The following is a 20,950-nucleotide window of genomic DNA, read 5'->3' as shown; positions in this document are numbered from 1 at the left end:
GAGATTAATGGCTAATAAACCAGAGAAAGATGAAGAGATTAATGGCTGATAAACCAGTGAAAGATGAAGAGATTAATGGCTAATAAACCAGAGAAAGATGAAGAGATTAATGGCTAATAAACCAGAGAAAGATGAAGAGATTAATGGCTAATAAACCAGAGAAAGATGAAGAGATTAATGGCTGATAAACCAGTGAAAGATGAAGAGATTAATGGCTAATAAACCAGAGAAAGATGAAGAGATTAATGGCTAATAAACCAGTGAAAGATGAAGAGATTAATGGCTAATAAACCAGTGAAAGATGAAGAGATTAATGGCTAATAAACCAGAGAAAGATGAAGAGATTAATGGCTAATAAACCAGAGAAAGATGAAGAGATTAATGGCTAATAAACCAGTGAAAGATGAAGAGATTAATGGCTAATAAACCAGTGAAAGATGAAGAGATTAATGGCTAATAAACCAGTGAAAGATGAAGAGATTAATGGCTGATAAACCAGTGAAAGATGAAGAGATGAATGGCTAATAAACCAGAGAAAGATGAAGAGATTAATGGCTAATAAACCAGTGAAAGATGAAGAGATTAATGGCTAATAAACCAGTGAAAGATGAAGAGATTAATGGCTAATAAACCAGAGAAAGATGAAGAGATTAATGGCTAATAAACCAGAGAAAGATGAAGAGATTAATGGCTAATAAACCAGTGAAAGATGAAGAGATTAATGGCTAATAAACCAGAGAAAGATGAAGAGATTAATGGCTAATAAACCAGAGAAAGATGAAGAGATTAATGGCTGATAAACCAGTGAAAGATGAAGAGATTAATGGCTAATAAACCAGAGAAAGATGAAGAGATTAATGGCTAATAAACCAGAGAAAGATGAAGAGATTAATGGCTAATAAACCAGAGAAAGATGAAGAGATTAATGGCTGATAAACCAGTGAAAGATGAAGAGATTAATGGCTAATAAACCAGAGAAAGATGAAGAGATTAATGGCTAATAAACCAGTGAAAGATGAAGAGATTAATGGCTAATAAACCAGTGAAAGATGAAGAGATTAATGGCTAATAAACCAGAGAAAGACCATGAGATTAATGGCTAATAAACCAGAGAAAGATGAAGAGATTAATGGCTAATAAACCAGAGAAAGATGAAGAGATTAATGGCTAATAAACCAGAGAAAGACCATGAGATTAATGGCTAATAAACCAGAGAAAGATGAAGAGATTAATGGCTAATAAACCAGAGATAGACCATGAGATTAATGGCTAATAAACCAGAGAAAGATGAAGAGATGAATGGCTAATAAACCAGAGAAAGATGAAGAGATTAATGGCTAATAAACCAGAGAAAGATGAAGAGATTAATGGCTAATAAACCAGAGAAAGATGAAGAGATTAATGGCTAATAAACCAGTGAAAGATGAAGAGATTAATGGCTAATAAACCAGTGAAAGATGAAGAGATTAATGGCTAATAAACCAGAGAAAGACCATGAGATTAATGGCTAATAAACCAGAGAAAGATGAAGAGATGAATGGCTAATAAACCAGAGAAAGATGAAGAGATTAATGGCTAATAAACCAGAGAAAGATGAAGAGATTAATGGCTAATAAACCAGAGAAAGATGAAGAGATTAATGGCTAATAAACCAGTGAAAGATGAAGAGATTAATGGCTAATAAACCAGAGAAAGATGAAGAGATTAATGGCTAATAAACCAGAGAAAGATGAAGAGATTAATGGCTAATAAACCAGAGATAGACCATGAGATTAATGGCTAATAAACCAGAGAAAGATGAAGAGATTAATGGCTAATAAACCAGTGAAAGATGAAGAGATTAATGGCTAATAAACCAGAGAAAGATGAAGAGATTAATGGCTAATAAACCAGAGAAAGATGAAGAGATTAATGGCTAACAAACCAGAGAGACACCAAGAGATTAATGGCTAATAAACCAGAGAAAGATGAAGAGATTAATGGCTAATAAACCAGAGAGAGACCAAGAGATTAATGGCTAATAAACCAGTGAAAGATGAAGAGATTAATGGCTAATAAACCAGAGAAAGATGAAGAGATTAATGGCTAATAAACCAGTGAAAGATGAAGAGATTAATGGCTAATAAACCAGAGATAGACCATGAGATTAATGGCTAATAAACCAGAGAAAGATGAAGAGATTAATGGCTAATAAACCAGTGAAAGATGAAGAGATTAATGGCTAATAAACCAGAGAGAGACCAAGAGATTAATGGCTAATGAACCAGTGAAAGATGAAGAGATTAATGGCTAATAAACCAGAGAAAGATGAAGAGATTAATGGCTAATAAACCAGAGAAAGATGAAGAGATTAATGGCTAATAAACCAGAGAAAGATGAAGAGATTAATGGCTAATAAACCAGTGAAAGATGAAGAGATTAATGGCTAATAAACCAGTGAAAGATGAAGAGATTAATGGCTAATAAACCAGAGAAAGATGAAGAGATTAATGGCTAATAAACCAGAGATAGACCATGAGATTAATGGCTAATAAACCAGAGAAAGATGAAGAGATTAATGGCTAATAAACCAGAGATAGACCATGAGATTAATGGCTAATAAACCAGAGAAAGATGAAGAGATTAATGGCTAATAAACCAGTGAAAGATGAAGAGATTAATGGCTAATAAACCAGAGAGAGACCAAGAGATTAATGGCTAATGAACCAGTGAAAGATGAAGAGATTAATGGCTAATAAACCAGTGAAAGATGAAGAGATTAATGGCTAATAAACCAGAGAAAGATGAAGAGATTAATGGCTAATAAACCAGTGAAAGATGAAGAGATTAATGGCTAATAAACCAGAGAAAGATGAAGAGATTAATGGCTAATAAACCAGTGAAAGATGAAGAGATTAATGGCTAATAAACCAGTGAAAGATGAAGAGATTAATGGCTAATAAACCAGAGAAAGACCATGAGATTAATGGCTAATAAACCAGAGAAAGATGAAGAGATTAATGGCTAATAAACCAGAGAAAGATGAAGAGATTAATGGCTAATAAACCAGAGAAAGACCATGAGATTAATGGCTAATAAACCAGAGAAAGATGAAGAGATTAATGGCTAATAAACCAGAGATAGACCATGAGATTAATGGCTAATAAACCAGAGAAAGATGAAGAGATGAATGGCTAATAAACCAGAGAAAGATGAAGAGATTAATGGCTAATAAACCAGAGAAAGATGAAGAGATTAATGGCTAATAAACCAGAGAAAGATGAAGAGATTAATGGCTAATAAACCAGTGAAAGATGAAGAGATTAATGGCTAATAAACCAGTGAAAGATGAAGAGATTAATGGCTAATAAACCAGAGAAAGACCATGAGATTAATGGCTAATAAACCAGAGAAAGATGAAGAGATTAATGCCTAATAAACCAGAGATAGACCATGAGATTAATGGCTAATAAACCAGAGAAAGATGAAGAGATGAATGGCTAATAAACCAGAGAAAGATGAAGAGATTAATGGCTAATAAACCAGAGAAAGATGAAGAGATTAATGGCTAATAAACCAGAGAAAGATGAAGAGATTAATGGCTAATAAACCAGTGAAAGATGAAGAGATTAATGGCTAATAAACCAGAGAAAGATGAAGAGATTAATGGCTAATAAACCAGAGAAAGATGAAGAGATTAATGGCTAATAAACCAGAGATAGACCATGAGATTAATGGCTAATAAACCAGAGAAAGATGAAGAGATTAATGGCTAATAAACCAGTGAAAGATGAAGAGATTAATGGCTAATAAACCAGAGAAAGATGAAGAGATTAATGGCTAATAAACCAGAGAAAGATGAAGAGATTAATGGCTAACAAACCAGAGAGACACCAAGAGATTAATGGCTAATAAACCAGAGAAAGATGAAGAGATTAATGGCTAATAAACCAGAGAGAGACCAAGAGATTAATGGCTAATAAACCAGTGAAAGATGAAGAGATTAATGGCTAATAAACCAGAGAAAGATGAAGAGATTAATGGCTAATAAACCAGTGAAAGATGAAGAGATTAATGGCTAATAAACCAGAGATAGACCATGAGATTAATGGCTAATAAACCAGAGAAAGATGAAGAGATTAATGGCTAATAAACCAGTGAAAGATGAAGAGATTAATGGCTAATAAACCAGAGAGAGACCAAGAGATTAATGGCTAATGAACCAGTGAAAGATGAAGAGATTAATGGCTAATAAACCAGAGAAAGATGAAGAGATTAATGGCTAATAAACCAGAGAAAGATGAAGAGATTAATGGCTAATAAACCAGAGAAAGATGAAGAGATTAATGGCTAATAAACCAGTGAAAGATGAAGAGATTAATGGCTAATAAACCAGTGAAAGATGAAGAGATTAATGGCTAATAAACCAGAGAAAGATGAAGAGATTAATGGCTAATAAACCAGAGATAGACCATGAGATTAATGGCTAATAAACCAGAGAAAGATGAAGAGATTAATGGCTAATAAACCAGAGATAGACCATGAGATTAATGGCTAATAAACCAGAGAAAGATGAAGAGATTAATGGCTAATAAACCAGTGAAAGATGAAGAGATTAATGGCTAATAAACCAGAGAGAGACCAAGAGATTAATGGCTAATGAACCAGTGAAAGATGAAGAGATTAATGGCTAATAAACCAGTGAAAGATGAAGAGATTAATGGCTAATAAACCAGAGAAAGACCAGGAGATTAATGACAGGAAAAGAATGAGAACTAATGGGTCATTAGCATACGAAACAGTGCGTTGGTGAAAACTAGTTAACCAGATTCATAGATTGTTAGTGAACCAAAGAATGATCAGGAACAGAACAGTTTGTTTTCTGGGAAATTAATTTGCAATCAAAGGCTAGTTAAAAAGAGAAACAATGATTAATCACAGCATGCTACCTGAGATGAATATGTGAGTAACTGCATGTTAATCACAGGAATAATGTGTAATTACCTGCTAACTACCCAGTAGAGAAATGACCTTGTAACTTACTGCTAGTTAACCAGGGAACAAATGCATTAGTGAGTGCTAGTTGACCTAGCATCAGCCATCCTCTCACTCATGTAAACACCACACCTCTCCTTGAATGACCTGGGCCAGACTGCTGTCCTGTCTTCCTGGCTGTTTGAGTAATGACGTTTGGCCCATGTTTGGTGGCACTGATGGCTCTTTAGGGTTCGGTTGAAACGAGGAGACGCCCGGCTCCTCTGCTTCCCTGACAGTCTGCAGGAGAGGTAGTGCTGAGCAGAGCAGTGGGGGAGATAGACGGCGGTGTGGAAGAATGACAGTCACCATAAAATGTTGGTCACAACACTGAACAGATGGGAAGTCATGAATAAGTAAACAGCTGCTAACCTCTCTGTGCTGTGATTGATCAGTAATCAAAGACAACAGTTAGTCTCACTCTGATACCTGCTGGTACTAAACAAGGACCGGACATGTTAAAATAATCTTTGTTCACACTAAAAGGACTCTTCTTCTGCAGAATAAGCAACTGTTGAAATACTTGGTACGACTACTTTCTACATCTGAGTTTGAAATTTAAACGTCTGGGGCGGTTCACCTGTCCTGTCAGCAACCAAGGGCCGAGATCAAACACTGACTGGGCCTTACAGTATCTGAGCATGTGGACAAATGTCGGACTCTTTAGGTCCTCCTGGTCTCAGGAGACTCCTCTGAGGCCTGGACTGATGGCTACAGGTACCAGATGGACTCCTTTGAGAAGACTTTCCTTCAGCACATTTTTGGGTACCGTTGTTGGACCGTGTGCTGACTTGCTTTGGTGAGTGGAGTTGGGAAAGGCCTAGAGACCCTGGTGTGCTTCCCTGCTCTGACCCGGATCACCACATACTGGGATACCTGGGATCCGGAGGACACCTGTAGAGATGATGCATGGGCCTGGTGCAGGCCTGGACCATGGCCATCAGGAGGCCAGAGCAGTCCAGGACTAAGGTTGACACAGAAAGGTCACATTTACATCAGAGCTGTTTAGTCCGCTTCAAATGAACCCCGGTCTGTTTCCAGGATAGTCTGGTTTGTTTGGAGTGGTGTGAAAGCTCATACATGTTCCTCAGTGATGTCCTGCCTCCTTTTTAGAACCTTAACCGAGTCCAGCTGCTCCTTTGGTAACACGCTTTGGATCTCCTGATTCCTGCTGCCCATCGGTCTATAAAGCTGGTTTGGATGCTAGGCCTTAGCAGCCTTACGGTTGGGTAGGTAGCATCAGCTCTGCAGCTACAGGAGGGTGCACGCATGCAGCCGACTGAAGGTGGTAAAATTTGAGTTTTATTGGTGGATAAGAGCCATGTCATCGGTTATGTAATTCATCAGCAGCATAATTGCTAATTAGGGATTAGGGGTCCCTTTGCTAAATCCTAATCCTTCTTAAGTGCACAAATATCCTGTTTTTGTCCATCTGATTGTGTCATTTTGTTAGTTATGTTCCAAACAGTGTTGATTTTACACAATTACACCATAAAATTAGAATCCAGAACAGAAAGAGACATTTACCCTTCTGCCCTCCTCGGGCGTTTTTGGCCATTTTTCTCAACTTTTTTTTTTTTTTTAATTTGTGATCATTTTGTCAGTTTTACAGCTTGTGGCATGAAATTTTTCAAGGAACTTTTCTTTCTAGTTAAATTTTTAAATGCAACATGTTTTACTGTTAAATGTCATTCATACTCTCTCAGTGAATTTACTACCCTCTGGACACCTTCGAGGCAAAAATGTACACGTACAAGAAACTGCTATTAAACCAGCACACATCAATATTTTTTCTACTTTTTTTTCTAAAATCTCTTTAACAACTTCAGACCTGCTCTAAACTACCAAACATTCAATAATTTTCAAGATTTTAACCCTTTAAATGCCAGTTTGATTATTTCAAATGTTGTTGTTTTTTTTTTTTTTTATAAAAAAACACATAAAGTGAATTATTTTCCACAAAATTAATAGTGGAAAGATGGGGCTTTGGGGGTGATGAGAGTCTTGGATGGGTCAAAGATTAGCAACAAAATTGATTTGATTGCACTTGTATTTTTTGTGAAGTTGTTTAAGAGATTTATGAAAAAAGTAGAAAAAATATTGATGTATGCTGATTTAATGGCAATGTTTCTGTACGTGTACATTTTTGCCTTGAAGGTGTCCTGGGGTAGTCAATTTAAGGAGGGCAGGAGGCTTAACTTTGTAAAAAACATTGCAGTTTATTCCAGTGCTGATTGGCTGCAGTAAATATGTGAATATAACAGCTGATTTTGGTTTAAACAAACATTTTAGTCTGCTATAAAAGCTCATTTTTCTGCAGGAATCCTGCTGCACATTGTTAGTGAATCAGTCAGCTGCAAAAACAAACACTTTTTGTTGCCGATTTTTGATTGGGCCCTCAGGATTACATGCAGCTCTTGTTTAGGTATGAAGCTTCGGTCATGTTTGGATTAAAAACGTGTCCTTCTGCTGGATCTGGCTCGTCTTTCTCAGCTGCAGTGGCGCTCCATTGTCATAATACTCCAGGGTCCGGTTTCAAAGAGTAGTGTTAGCCTCTGTGCCTCTTTAATACTACTAATGAGACAATAAAATATACATGAGATATTCTTAAGCTACAGGGGGCCACATTCAATTTTCATTCATTAGCAGCGTTAACAGCGAGTCTCTGCAAAGTCGTTTCCATGGGGAGAGCCTTCACTCACTAACTCACTCTTATCGTTTAGAAGCATGGTGTTTGATGGGCCCTGGTGGCCGTTTCTTTAAGACCAGTGAAGTTTTTACACCCAGAATAATCCATGAGCGTCTGCAGCTTCCTCTGTGAGCATCTGCATGTATAAACATGAGAAACAGATGTGTTAAGCTGCGATCAAACATGGAGGATCGTTTAGCAAGACAAGCATTTTCATTTTCAGTAGAGAGTCAGCAGGCTGCCATGGCATCTGCTGGTGTTGGTCCACTGTGTTTTCTGAAGTCCACAGTCAATGCAGCCATCTACCAGGACATTTTAGAGACCGTCATGCTTCCTTCTGCTGACAAGCACCATGGAGATGCTGATTTTATTTTTCCAGCAGGACTTGGCAGCTGCCCACACTGCCAAAGGTCCTAAAAGCTGCTTCAATGACCATGGTGTTACTGGTCTTGATTCTGACCTGAACCCCATAGAGAATCTATGGAAGATGAGAGACTCCAGAGCCAACAATGCAGATGACCTGAAGGCCGCTATCAAAGCAGCCTGGGCTTCATTACACCTGAGCAGTGCCACAGGCTGATCGCCTCCATGCCACGCCGCATTGATGCAGTAATTCATGGAAAAGGAGGCCTGACCAAGTATTGAAGGCATAGAAATAACATACTTTTCAGAAGCCTGACATTTCTGTTGAAAATATCAGTTTTTTATTGATCTTATGTAATTTTCTTTTTTTGAGAAACTGAATTTTGGGTTTTCTTATCTGTAAGCCATAATCATCAACATTTCAAGAAATAAAGGCTTGAAATATTCCACTCTATGTGTAACAAGTCTATATAATGTATGGGTTTCACTTTCAGAAAAGAGTGACAAAAAATATTGAACTTTTTCATGATATTCTAATTTTCTGAGATGCACCTGTATGTACGTATGAAGGGACTTTCTGCAAAGGAATGCAAAAGCGGGCTTTTATTGTGAAAACCGCAAACCGGAAGTGATTTCATACTGTGTTTATCTTTACCTGCAACATTCAGAACCTTGTGGAAACAGAAAGCTTCATAAAGAGTCAATGTTTAAGGAACAACTTTATTAAACAGACGCATTTTAGCTCATGGCCTTCATCTGGTTCACCAAGAAACAGATTTCAAACATATTCTTCCCATGTGGACGTAAATATTTGCTACAACGAGGTAGAAATGGCTCTGTATTTATCATTTTCCTGTCTAATTTGACCAAAAACTGCTTGTGAGACGTGCAGCGTCTCTGAGATGCAGCCTGGCTGCCAGTCTGAAACAGCGGGTACTGCAGAGGAACGGCGAGGAGCGCTGCGGCACTGTGACGTCACAGTTCCAGCGCGGACCAAAACATGGCGGCCTCCTGGTGAGTTTATAATTTCAAATTACTCAGCATGCAGATACTGTATCTGGTGAGTTTTTTAGTTCGATATACATATAAGAAAAACAGATATCTATCCAACAAGATGAACTTGTCTGATCCTGCAGAGTTCCTTTTAAAGCCACAGAAACATCCGACTTTCCTACATGATGCAAATGCAGATCAGCAGGAGAGAAATGAAACTTCAACTTTTGGTACAATTACAAAGAAGTGATTTTTTCCTGTGACCTGCTAGATCGGGAGACACAGGGTTGTCACACCTGAACATGCATTTAAATGTGTTATTTCTGTTGATTTTGTCGTAGCATTACTGCAAAGAGCAAAATAATACTGTGATAAAGAATCCAGGCTATCGCTCAGCCCTAGTTTTAGTACAGTATGTCTACAGGGGACTACTGAACTTCAGTCTGTTGATATGAACATTTTGGGTCTTTTTGAGAGTTTGGGATGTTGCTGTTGTGGTCTAAGGCTTCTGCTTACTTTTGCTTAATGTTAAAACTACCTTTGGTTGTTGCACGCTTAAAAGCTGTTTGCAAACACCCGTAATATCACAAGTGAGGAGCTGAGAAACAAATTATTCCTCTTTTATAAAATGAGCATAATTGTTTTCTAAATTTAAAGTACCATGAAGCAATGCTTAACCTCGCCCATTAATGCCATTTTTTACTGTTAGAATCAAGCTAACAACCTCCAGAGTTCATCCCAGTCAATCTTTTAGAAAGAGAAATTTCCAAAGAATTATTACAAGTGACTGTTTAGGAGTGCTTTCCTTCAAACATGCATCCCTTGTATCATTATTGAGCCCTAAAATAAGGCAGGTTTTCCTGAGGATAATTGCTGTATTCTCTTGTTTTTGGTGTGGTCTCTTACCTGAAGAGGGTGTCGTTAGAGGAGGTGGGCTTGACGGGGTTGTGACAGTCGCTGTGGCCCTCGGGGACGAAGCCTCTCTGCTTCCTGAAACTCTGCACGCCTTTCACCACGATGGCGACCCCGTCCCTGACCCTCTTCCTCAGACTCATCCTCCAGCGGTCCGTGATGATGCTGATCAGCCCCACGGGGAAGCTGTCAGGCGGAGGGATGTCAGGGTTTCCCACCGCCAGGCTGGGGATAATCCAGATGTAACCCGGTCCTACTAATCCGGCCTCGGCCGCCATGCTGAACAGGTACTGAGCCTCCTCGTGGGAACAGTAGACCAGCAGCACCTGGGTGTCGATCTGCTGCAGCAGCCTCCGCGCTCGGATGTCGTTCATGCCGTCGGCGGACATGTCGAAGGTCAGAACGTCCTGCAGGTCCCATATGAAGTAGCTGGTGTCCGTGTAGGATTTGATATACTCCACGTAGGTTTCGTAGCCCGGGTAGAGGCTGGTTATGACCACGAAGCTCTCCCAGTTGTACTCCTCCATCACCTTGAACATGCCGTTGATCTGCTGCTCGATGGAGGAGCCCAGCTGGAGGAAGTTGGAGCCTTCACCCTGGTGGGAAAGGAAGACATGGATCAGTGCATGGAGATCTTGGGTGATTTATACATCTTAAATCTTATTTGGACCAATAATTGGTTTAGCAAGCCTTAAACTGGGCCACACTGCTGACTGATGGGGCCCTAAAAGGGGCCTAAAATCACCCAGTGTGCAGCCAATCCTAACCCACTGCATGCAATCGACTCCGCTCCAACTAGTCAAATTAACACATGTTGATTTAATTTGTTTAACATGCAGACTGAACTCTGCAGGACCCTCCTTATCCCTCTGAGGATCCTGCACATAGAGATATAACTAATACAGTAGAGAAGTGACTCCCCCCTCCAGTTCTGCAGCTCTGACAGAAGCTAAGTGTCCCTGCTTTCTTTGGCTCCTCCGGGGGCCCCTGCGCTCATTCATCACTTAAACTCACACGTCTTACTTTCGCCGAGCAAACACCGACCATCATCCATACTTGCAAATTCAGAGGGATAGCACTATCAGTGTGGCCAGCGCCGCTCTGTGTTTCATCTGTCTTTTCTGCAAATACAACGACCTTGAGAGAGAAACAGCCCGGCTTTTCTGTATTCCTGTTTTATTAAAAAAAAGATGGAGAGGAGGGAAGCAGACTTTGTAGTATCTTCTGCTGTGTGGTACTCTCTCTGGAGGATTTCATCGACAGTGTGGAGCGGTCTTTTACGTCTGAAGGTGAAGTTTTAGTTTCTGTTTAAATGAGTCATTTCAGCTCGTTTGTCAAAGTCAAACAGCCGCTGTGATAGAGAGGATGATGGTGGCCAAGGCCGTCCATAAGGGGGGAAAACGGGGGCGAGCTTTCTGGAGCTCAGCCAAACAGGGGGCCCATGGAGGTCAGGAAGTCATGGTAAAGTAAAAAAAAAACATTTTAGAGTTAATCTGTGATAACCACATTTTCTATTTAACCAGAATCAAAGCAACAAAAAAATATAATTTATTTTATGCAGTAGTACAAAACAGAAATAGTGTATTGTGTGATGTTGACAGTGTGGGTGGGAACATCGAACCATTTGGAGAGTAATGTCAGACTCCATAGCCAAGCCCTGATGTGCACAAAAAGCAGGACACCAGAGAATGAAAAGGAGCAACTGCAATAACTTTTAGGGGAAAAATGAATAATATTTAGAATGCAATAAAAATGATTCCAAACAAAGGCAAAAATTGGCAAATAAAAGTGGTTAACCCAGAAAACTTGCAGGTCTAGCCCTGCCCAGTTTTATGCTCTATTATTGGTCATGTAATATAAAATCTATTCTATACTGGAGTGATGACACTCCTACCTCTAGCTCTGAAGCATGGGTTCAAATGGAGTACGCCTGCAGCCCAGTCAACCTAAGCTCTGGTTTGTGTGCTCCAACACCCCCCTCTCTGTGCCAGTTTCGCTCCTACCCGGTGATCTATCACTCACTCAAAATCTGGTCTCAATTTAGAGGACACTCCAAACTGCAGTCGACCTCAATACGCTCTCCCATAATAAACAACTTCAACTTTCCTCCGTCCCTTACTGATGGTACCTTCAGGGTACGGCACCTAAAAGGTATCAAATCTATATCTGATCTGTATGTTGATGGCAAGTTTGGCTCCTGTGCTCAGTTGTCTCGGTTATTTGAGCTACCAAAGCTCACTTCTTCAGATCCCTTCAGATCAGACATTTAGTCTAGAAGAGTTATAGTTCCTTTCCAGACTTTCCAACACATAATATAGTCGATCATGCTCTTTCATTAACTCCAACCCGTAAAGGTATCATTTCAGTATTGTATAGCTGTGTAGATGAGTGTATCCCCAAATCCCCCAGAGATGTTAAGAGACTTTGGGAGACTGATCTTGGAAGAGAAATGACCGACAACCAATGGGCGGCAGTTCTTAGCTTGATAAACTCCTCCTCTCCTTGTGCTAGACAGCGGTGACTACAACTCAAAGTTGCTCTGAGAATACACCCAACCAGGGCAAGGCTGGCAAGCATGTACCCTAATTCAGACCCCACGTGTCCTCGCTGTCAAGGCCAACCTGCAGACCACATGCACATGTCCTCGACTGAACAGATTTTTGTCCAGCATTTTTGATTTTATGGTTCCGCGCCTCACCTGAAGCTCTGTGGCGCCCCCCAGGGGAGGCCCGCCTCACACTTTGAAAACCACTGCTCTAGGCTGTATTTGCTGCCAAAAATGCTTCAACTCAGTCCTGAAGAAAGGCTCTAATGGCCATATTTATTATTAGAACTGTCTGAATGCTCCATGGGCCGCAGTTTGGACAACCCTGAGCTAAAGCATACCTGTTTATCACTCTGAATCAGCGCTCAAATCCAATGAGGATCCTTAATTACAAACTACAAACTTTTTATTGAGGAAATCAGAGCCAGAGCAGAGGAAAATACAAACAATCCTGTAGGAGCATGTCTCGTTTCGTCTCTTCATTTTTGTCTTATATTAACGACTGTGCCACTGACACTCCTCTGCATAAACAGCCATCATCTCTCTGAAAGTTTATTTGTTCTTCATCAGGTTCTGATTCCTCTTCCTCGTCTCTACAGTGGATCCGAGCTCTGCATGAATGTGAGAAGGTACCTGGAGTTATTGTGATGTGTAAATGAGCTTTTTTGTTCTTCGTTGTTCTAATGCCGCCCCTCTTCTTCTCACCCTGACTCTTTAAAACCCCTTTCATCCCCTGGTCTTGTTAGAAGTGTTTGCTTTGACTCTACCGTTGTTAAAGCTCTCTCCTCTGTCAGAATGATGGCTCGGCGGCCCCCTCCTGACCCTCCCTCTCTGGAGAAAAAAGCTCCACCATACTGAGCGGGGGGGTGGGGGGTGGGGGGCTCTCGGAGCGGGAGGATCGGAGGGGGGTCGGGTATCCTGAGACAGCAAACATGCCTGTGATCTTATTCCTCCTGTCTCCCTGCTGTCCTTGGGAGAAGTTCAGCGCTCTTGTGATGTATGAGCATCTTACGACTTCAGACGTCACGGCTAAATCCTGAGACTTTGTGCCTCTGACTGTAACCGTGCTCACGCCCCCTGAAAACATTTTCTTTTTTCTGTAGCCTTGTTTCACTCCTCGCTGCTCTTGTTTTCTCAGAGATATTCCTGTATGGCCACACAGTGCTGCAGCTATAATAACAGGATTTAATGCAGAGTTGTAAAGCTACTCACTCATTAACCCTTGAGGAGAAAGCACCTTTTTACTGTGGGCTGTCAGTGCTAACCCTTCCTTATCACAGCTCTATATCTCCTTTAAATGAACTCATAGTTTAAAGTTAACTACTTGTCATTACTCATATTTTCACAGGACTTATCACCGGTGCATAAAGCCTTGATAAAGCAGCAGGAGCACTAACTAAAGCTATCATCTATCATCAGAAACAAGCTAATGCTTAAACATATGTGGTCTAATCATCGTTTATGGTAATCAGAACACTGAGGATGAGGAGCAGACGCACAATGACACAACCTGCCATTGGTTGGATAAAAAGGAGAAACCAATTAGAGGCTGTGATTTATGGCTCAAAGGATATTCAAAGTGCCACTTCTTCTGTAAGACTGGTGTGGAAGAGTTAAACCTAAACACTGAGACCTAATATATTAAAGCTGCTAATCTTACCATTGAAGCACTTCTAAAGAAAAAAGAAAGTTTTATGAATAATCACAGGGCTTGAGCGTTCATCTGTAGCTGCAATTTGTGCTGTAGGTCTGCACCGAGGGGAGTTCTTCTGAGGTTATTACAAGACAACCTCTACAATGAAGCTTCTTCAGAGTTTCTTCATGCAGAACACAGTAGTCATATGTGAGCAGCTGATCCCTGTCACTGCCTCCCAGCTCCCACAGCCAATCACAGCTTTTTCTCTCAACACAGCAGTGTATTTAGATGTGATGTACTTCTCAATAATCCCTGCTTGCATTAATGCTGATGCACAGCACTGCTGCTACTGGCAAAGCTCCACCTCCTCCACCCCAGCCTCCTCCTTTATAGACTAAAGCTCCACTTCCTCCACCCCAGCCTCCTCCTCTATAGACTTAAGCTCCACCTCCTCCACCCCAGCCTCCTCCTTTATAGACTAAAGCTCCACCTCCTCCACCCCAGCCTCCTCCTTTATAGACTAAAGCTTCACCTCCTCCACCCCAGCCTCCTCCTTTATAGACTAAAGCTCCACCTCCTCCACCCCAGCCTCCTCCTCTATAGACTTAAGCTCCACCTCCTCCACCCCAGCCTCCTCCTTTATAGACTAAAGCTTCACCTCCTCCACCCCAGCCTCCTCCTTTATAGACTAAAGCTTCACCTCCTCCACCCCAGCCTCCTCCTTTATGAATTAAAATTTGCTGCACCCTCATATTCAGATTCATGCTACCATTGCGTAATTGCTTTTTGACTTGTTTTTATTGTGTTCAGTACACATTGCATTAATGTATCTATCCATATGGAGTTTTCTAGCCATGCGCTCCTCAGAAAGTCAGTGCATGCTGCTTGACTAATCCATGTAGCATCTTTAGAGCAGAGCCTTCTCCAACAAGTAACACTGCACATCCATTTTGCATTAAAACAGTAAAGGCAGCTTCCTGCTGCAGCTCATGCTTCCTTCTGTAGCAACACCCAGTAAATCCCCAGCAGCTGTGAACATGTCGTGCTCTTTCTGTGCTGGAAAGATCTGAGGTAATGCAATCATTGGTTCTATCACAGTACAAAAATGTTTGTAGTTCTTGATGTCAGGTAAAATCTTTCTAAATGTGTGTAGTGTGATCCAGCCTTTAAATATCTCATCTTTCTATTAAATCTTTAAACAGTGATTGAGCCTTGGATCAGTGACAGGTTTGAGTTTTACACCTGCTGTATCTACAGCCACAGCTCCTCAAGAATATAAAATTAATCATCATTTAGGGACTATTCTTTTTCATTTCTAGTTAATTCAATTAAAATCCCAGGCTTGTACCATTTATTTTAACACCTGGTCTCTATTGCAGCCTAATATTCATATTAATGGTGTTCAGTTATCTGCATCTTTACTAGAAATCATTGTGAGCTCAGTGTAAGGGACAGGCTGCAGGCGTAGATGGATTAGACTGCAGTGGAGGCCAGGCGGCTGCCTGCATACATCCATACTGCGTGCAGGGATCTTATGCAGGTTAGTCACGGAGGAGCTTGTGAAGATGGTATAAATCTACTCATTTTCTCCTTCCCTCACTGTCCCACAGCTAATCTGTCAGAGTTATTGCCCTTATTCCTGCTCGTGCTGCCGCCTTCCTGCATCTGCAACAACTCTCAATCGCCTCATTCCCCAACAGGTGCCGAGCCGTCACGGTGTGTACGTGCAGGTGTGAGTGTTTGTGTTTTTTGTATGCCTTATACATGCAGGATCGCCTGGGGGCATAGTTGGAGTAAAGCCCCTCGCAAACTCTAATCTCAACAGCTCAATTAGCAGAGAGCAGACTGATTCGCAGTCCAAATGAGCCTGGGGCATTACCACGGGCTCGGCTGCAGCTCAAAGCTTCCAGTCAGTGTGCGGGGCGAGTACAGTACGGGCCAAGGGGTGTGTTTGTGGGAATGAAATCAAACCAGCAGTCACAGTCAGTTACACAGAATGTTTAATGAATCTTCCAGCAGCTGACATGTCCTCTCCAGGCACACATGTTTAGACCAAACGGCCTCTAAAGGATGATGTAAAGCCTGACATCCCAGCATCCTCCTGGCTGCACAGCACCACCATCAAGCCTAGAAGAGAAGTCATCTTTGTATGTAAACTTCAGTTTTAGATTCTTTCTGAGAATGCACAATCTGCATAAGAGCATCAGATGATGCATGGCATAACACAGTCGCTGTCCAGACAGGATTGATTAAACATTTCATTCTTTGAATCTCAGCCTTTCCTTGTAGAAATCACGACATGAAATCACGGACACGTGGCGCTTTGTTCCGGAAGACCTCCAATGGGAGGCGATCAGATCCAGATGTCCGATTTTCATGAGCATAGCTGAGGGTTGGAACGGAGATCTACTAAACTAAGAGCTTTGCCTTCCAGCTCAGCTCCCTCCTCACCAGGACGGTACTGTACAATGTCTGCAATAGTGCTGGTGCTGCACCAATGCACCTGATGATTTCATGGTCAATTCTACCCTCACTCATGAACAAGACCCTGGGATACTTGAACTCCTTCATTTGGGCCAAAGATAGCCTCCTTGCCTGGGTGTTCAAAAGTGAATTAAAAGTGGAAAAAATGAGCATAGAGTGGCAAAAAGTGTCAGAAACAGTAGTGAAAAGGGGTTAAAAAGCTGCTATTTCACCAATCCAGCACACATGCATTGATGTCATTAATAAATCATGACTGTGGAGAACCCACTCACCGGGTTTTTGTGTTGAAAAAAAGCCCCTGAAAAATATGTCTGTTGTTAAATCGAAGCGATTTTGACTAATGCTTTATAAACACAAATGAAAAGATAAAATTACACCACTTTGCAATCAAGACTGGAAAGTATTTTCCAATAATAGATGATAATAGATTAACCACAAAAGCCAAACATGACATATAAGTAACATTTTCTATCCTTGACATCAGAGATAGGCGTGCTTTTTAAAGTCAGAATGTGTTGAACATGCTCTACTGAGTCTGTGTGATGCCCCGCTTAAGGAGAAATGTGTGTAGGCTCTCATGGGTTAATGGTGGAAAAATTATCTTAAAAGTTGATCACATTGGTGGAAAATGTGGTACGATGGGACACGAACTTGCAGAAATAGATTTAAAGTGGCAAAATGGTTGGAAAGGGGGTGAAATGGGATAAAAAGTTGGAAAAATTGGTTTAAACTGGCAAAAATTGGTTAACTGAGGCAGAAAATAGTGGCAGAAATAGGTCAATCTGGCAAAAATGGGCATAAAAATAGTGAAATGTTGTTAAAAAATGGTGAAAAGGGGTTATTGATGGCAATAATGGGTCGATAGGCAGAGAGTAGCATGGAATGGTTCAGAAATGGTAAAAATGGGCAGAAAAAAATTGGCAGAAGGGGTTTATAAGTAATAAAAATGGCTGTAAAGTGGAAGAAATGGGCAGAAAAGGTGGTGAAACTGGATTTTAAAAGTAGAGGAAATGGATTAGAAGTGGCAAAAATGAGATAAAAGTGGCACAAAATTAGTCAAAAGTAGTCAAAATGGGTTAAAACTGAAAAAACAGTCATTAAAAGAACTAAAAGGGTTTAACAGTGGCCATATTGGCTTTAAAGTGGCACACATCAGTGGAGCATGTGGTATGAATGAAATGGAAATGATATAAGATGTGTTCTTTCTGGTCGGCCTGGCCCCGGTCCATGGGCCGGGGACGGCGGGTTTAACGGGACCGACCTAACTTCAGGGCCATCAGCGCAGTATGAGTATGTAGCAGTTAAATCCAGTGTCAGAGATTAGAGAGAGAGAGAGATTCCCCAGGATGTGTAATTTCAGAAATATTCCCAAAAGAAGCTCATTAATGAAATAATCCTTGGGAGAAGTTTATTTTGGGATGTTAAGTAACATGAATCACATCAAATCCAGGTTTTCCATGATAAAAATAACAGAGAGGCACAGGGAGAAATCCTCAAAACCCAGATGACGTAAATGCAGAAGAGCCGGCGGAATAAAATCACTGCTGGCTAACAAATCTCCATCATCCCACAATAAAAAAATGATCATGTTGCCCAATACTATAAATAATACATGCCCGATTATAACCTGCAGTGTTTGGAAATGGGACCAGGACTCTATCAGGCAGTAAGCTGTCGTCGCTCAGCGTTGTCCACAGAAGCTCACAGTAATAGTCTACAGTCCCAAAGAAGATTACAGCCATTGAGTGGAGAGCTTAGCTTCTCCAGGCTCAGATTACATCCACCAGGGTGAAACACACAGACCTCACACCGCTTCATGAGCACATGTGGAAACACTGAGGATCTGCATGGTCCAACCCTACACAGTTTTAACCCTTTAACACCGCTGAGAAGGATGTTTTCAGTGTCCAAACCCTGAAGTCTTCAGTTTCATGAACACTTTCAGCCTGAAGATTAGACTCCTGATGCTTCGTAGCTGCTCGGGGTTAGATGAGAGTGTAAAGCAGTGATTATCTCTAAACCACAGCTGGTTATATTAGCGCTGCAGAGATGCCGCTGAAACCCACCCTTGTTTGCCGAGCGCTCAAACAAACCGCCTTCACCTGCTTTGAAAGCAGACCTTCCTCAAAGCTGAAGGTTATCCCAATGACTCGGGAACATGACGCTTATGGAAAGACGTGGAAAACATCCAAAAATCCAACAGGAGATGAAGCCACATGGCTCAGAGGAAATGAAGCCACACCGACATGATGTTTCCCAGTAAATGTGTCGTGACAGTGGCAGTAAATTAGCCCTGAAGATTCAGAGCACAAATGAACAAACAGGCCCTCAGTCATGTGACTCAGCTGCAGCCTCTCTGCTGTTTTTATGTGAAGAGTGACTTCTGGCCATGGATCTTTGCTGCGACATATGTTTGCCTCCGCCACGCAGCAGGAAATGCCCTGGCACCACCTTCCTGTGCTGCTGACGTCACACAGATCCTGCACGGCAACCGGGAACAGACACAACGCTCCCTGGACATTTTCCACTCCAAAAAACAAGACTGTAGCGTAAAGATGGAGGCTGAGGAAATATGCAGATTCACAAGGAAGCCCTTCATGCATCTGATGAAATAAAACCAAAAATAAATCAAATGTAGGAATAAGAATAACATCAGACATGCATATGTCTGAAATTTGAAGTCTGTGGCTGTGGAGCATGCTCAGAATTCCTAATCCAGTTTGGGTCTGGAGGAAGTGCAGGGAGAAAGGGGAGAGCTTTCTGGGGCCTATGGAGTCAGCAAGATCAACTGTGATACCCATATTTATTATTTTATCTGAATAATAACTACTCTTATCAAAGCAACAGTTATCTTTTTTTCTAAATTTGTGCCGTAGTTTATAGCTGTCTTAAAAAAAGGTTCATTTCTTTTCTTAAAATCATAATTGAACTGGGTTAAAATGGCTGAAATGTGCTTAAAATGGCAAAACAGACAGAAAAGGTGGTGAAATTGGATTTTAAAAGTAGAGGAAATGGATTAGCAGTGACAAAAATTAGATAAAAGTGGCACAAAAAAGTCAAAATTGTTTAAAACGGGAAAAAACAGACCTATAAAGTGCTAAAATTGTTTAAAAGTGGAAGAAATGTGCAGAAAAGATAATTAAATTGGATTTTAAAAGGAGAGAAAATGGATTAGCAGTGCTAACAATTAGATAAAAGTGGCACAAAAACAGGCATAAACAGTGCTAAAAGGGTTTAACAGTGGCAACATTGGAAGGGAAGTGGCACACATTGGTGGAACAGTTGGTATAATGGGATAAAAAAATGGCAAAATGGTCAGAAAAGGTGGTGAAATTCGATTAGAAAGTTGGAAACATTGGTTCAAACTGGCAAAAAATGGGAAAGTTGGTATAAGACTCCATAGAGTTGGCAGAGGAGCTAGCATCTCAGATCTAAAAACAGCATGCACCGACAACTAAATGTAACGAACCTTTTATTAAGACTGTAGGGTTAATGGCAATAGGTGAATTTGCCAATATTCCTTTAAAAGTGGATCACATTGGTGGAAAATGTGGTACAATGGGATACAAACTTGCAGAAATAGATTTAAAGAGGCAAAATGGTTGGAAAAGGTGGTGAAATGGGATAAAAAGTTGGAAAAATTGGTTCAAACCGGCAAAAATGGGTTAACTGAGGCAGAAAGTGGCAGAAATAGGTCAATCTGGCCAAAATGGGCAAAACAGAAATGTCGTGAAATAGGTCTCAACAGTGGTGAAAAGGGGTTAATAGTGACAATAACAGCAAAAATGGCGTAAAGTGGAAAAAATGTGCAGAAAAGGTGGTGAAATTGGATTTTAAAAGTAGAGGAAATGGATTGGAAGTGACAAAAATTAGACAAAAGTGGCACAAAATAAGTCAAAATTGGTTAAAATGGGAAAAAACATACATTAAAAGGGCTAAAAAGGTTTAACAGTAGCCATATTGGCTTAAAAGTGGCAAACGTGGCAAAATGGGATAAAAAGTGGTAGAAATGGATTTAAAATGGCAAGAATAGGACAAAAAAGTGATTGAATGGGATTGAAAAGTTGAAAAAAATTGGTTTAAACGGGCAAAAATGGGTTAATTGAGTTAGGAAATAGGCAGAATGTGGCAGAAAATGGTCAAACTGGCAAAAATGGACATAACAGATAGTGAAATGTTAAAATTGGTGTTAAAAATTGGGGAAAAAGGGGTTAAAAGTGGAATTAATGGGTTGAGAGGGGCAACAATAAGTGGAAAGTGGCAAGAGTTGGTTAAGACATGGTAAAAAATGGGTTGAAAAGTGACAAAAAATTAT

The 20,950-nt window shown here is 40.7% G+C and overlaps 1 protein-coding gene across 1 annotated transcript in view; it reads right to left on the bottom strand.

The window, feature by feature from the left end:
- Nucleotides 1–20,950, bottom strand: part of grin2ca (glutamate receptor, ionotropic, N-methyl D-aspartate 2Ca) — a 100,563-nt gene that overhangs the window by 57,328 nt on the left and 22,285 nt on the right. Inside the window, exon 3 of the mRNA XM_041778035.1 lies at nt 9,965–10,566. Coding sequence (XP_041633969.1) covers nt 9,965–10,566 — 602 coding nt within the window. The remainder of the gene's footprint in view (nt 1–9,964; nt 10,567–20,950) is intronic.

The sequence above is a fragment of the Cheilinus undulatus genome, linkage group 21, assembly GCF_018320785.1.
Source record: "Cheilinus undulatus linkage group 21, ASM1832078v1, whole genome shotgun sequence".
Classification (NCBI taxonomy): Eukaryota; Metazoa; Chordata; class Actinopteri; order Labriformes; family Labridae; genus Cheilinus; species Cheilinus undulatus.
The sequence above is the reverse complement of the archived record's forward strand: the minus strand, read 5'-3'. Positions and strand labels throughout refer to the sequence as shown.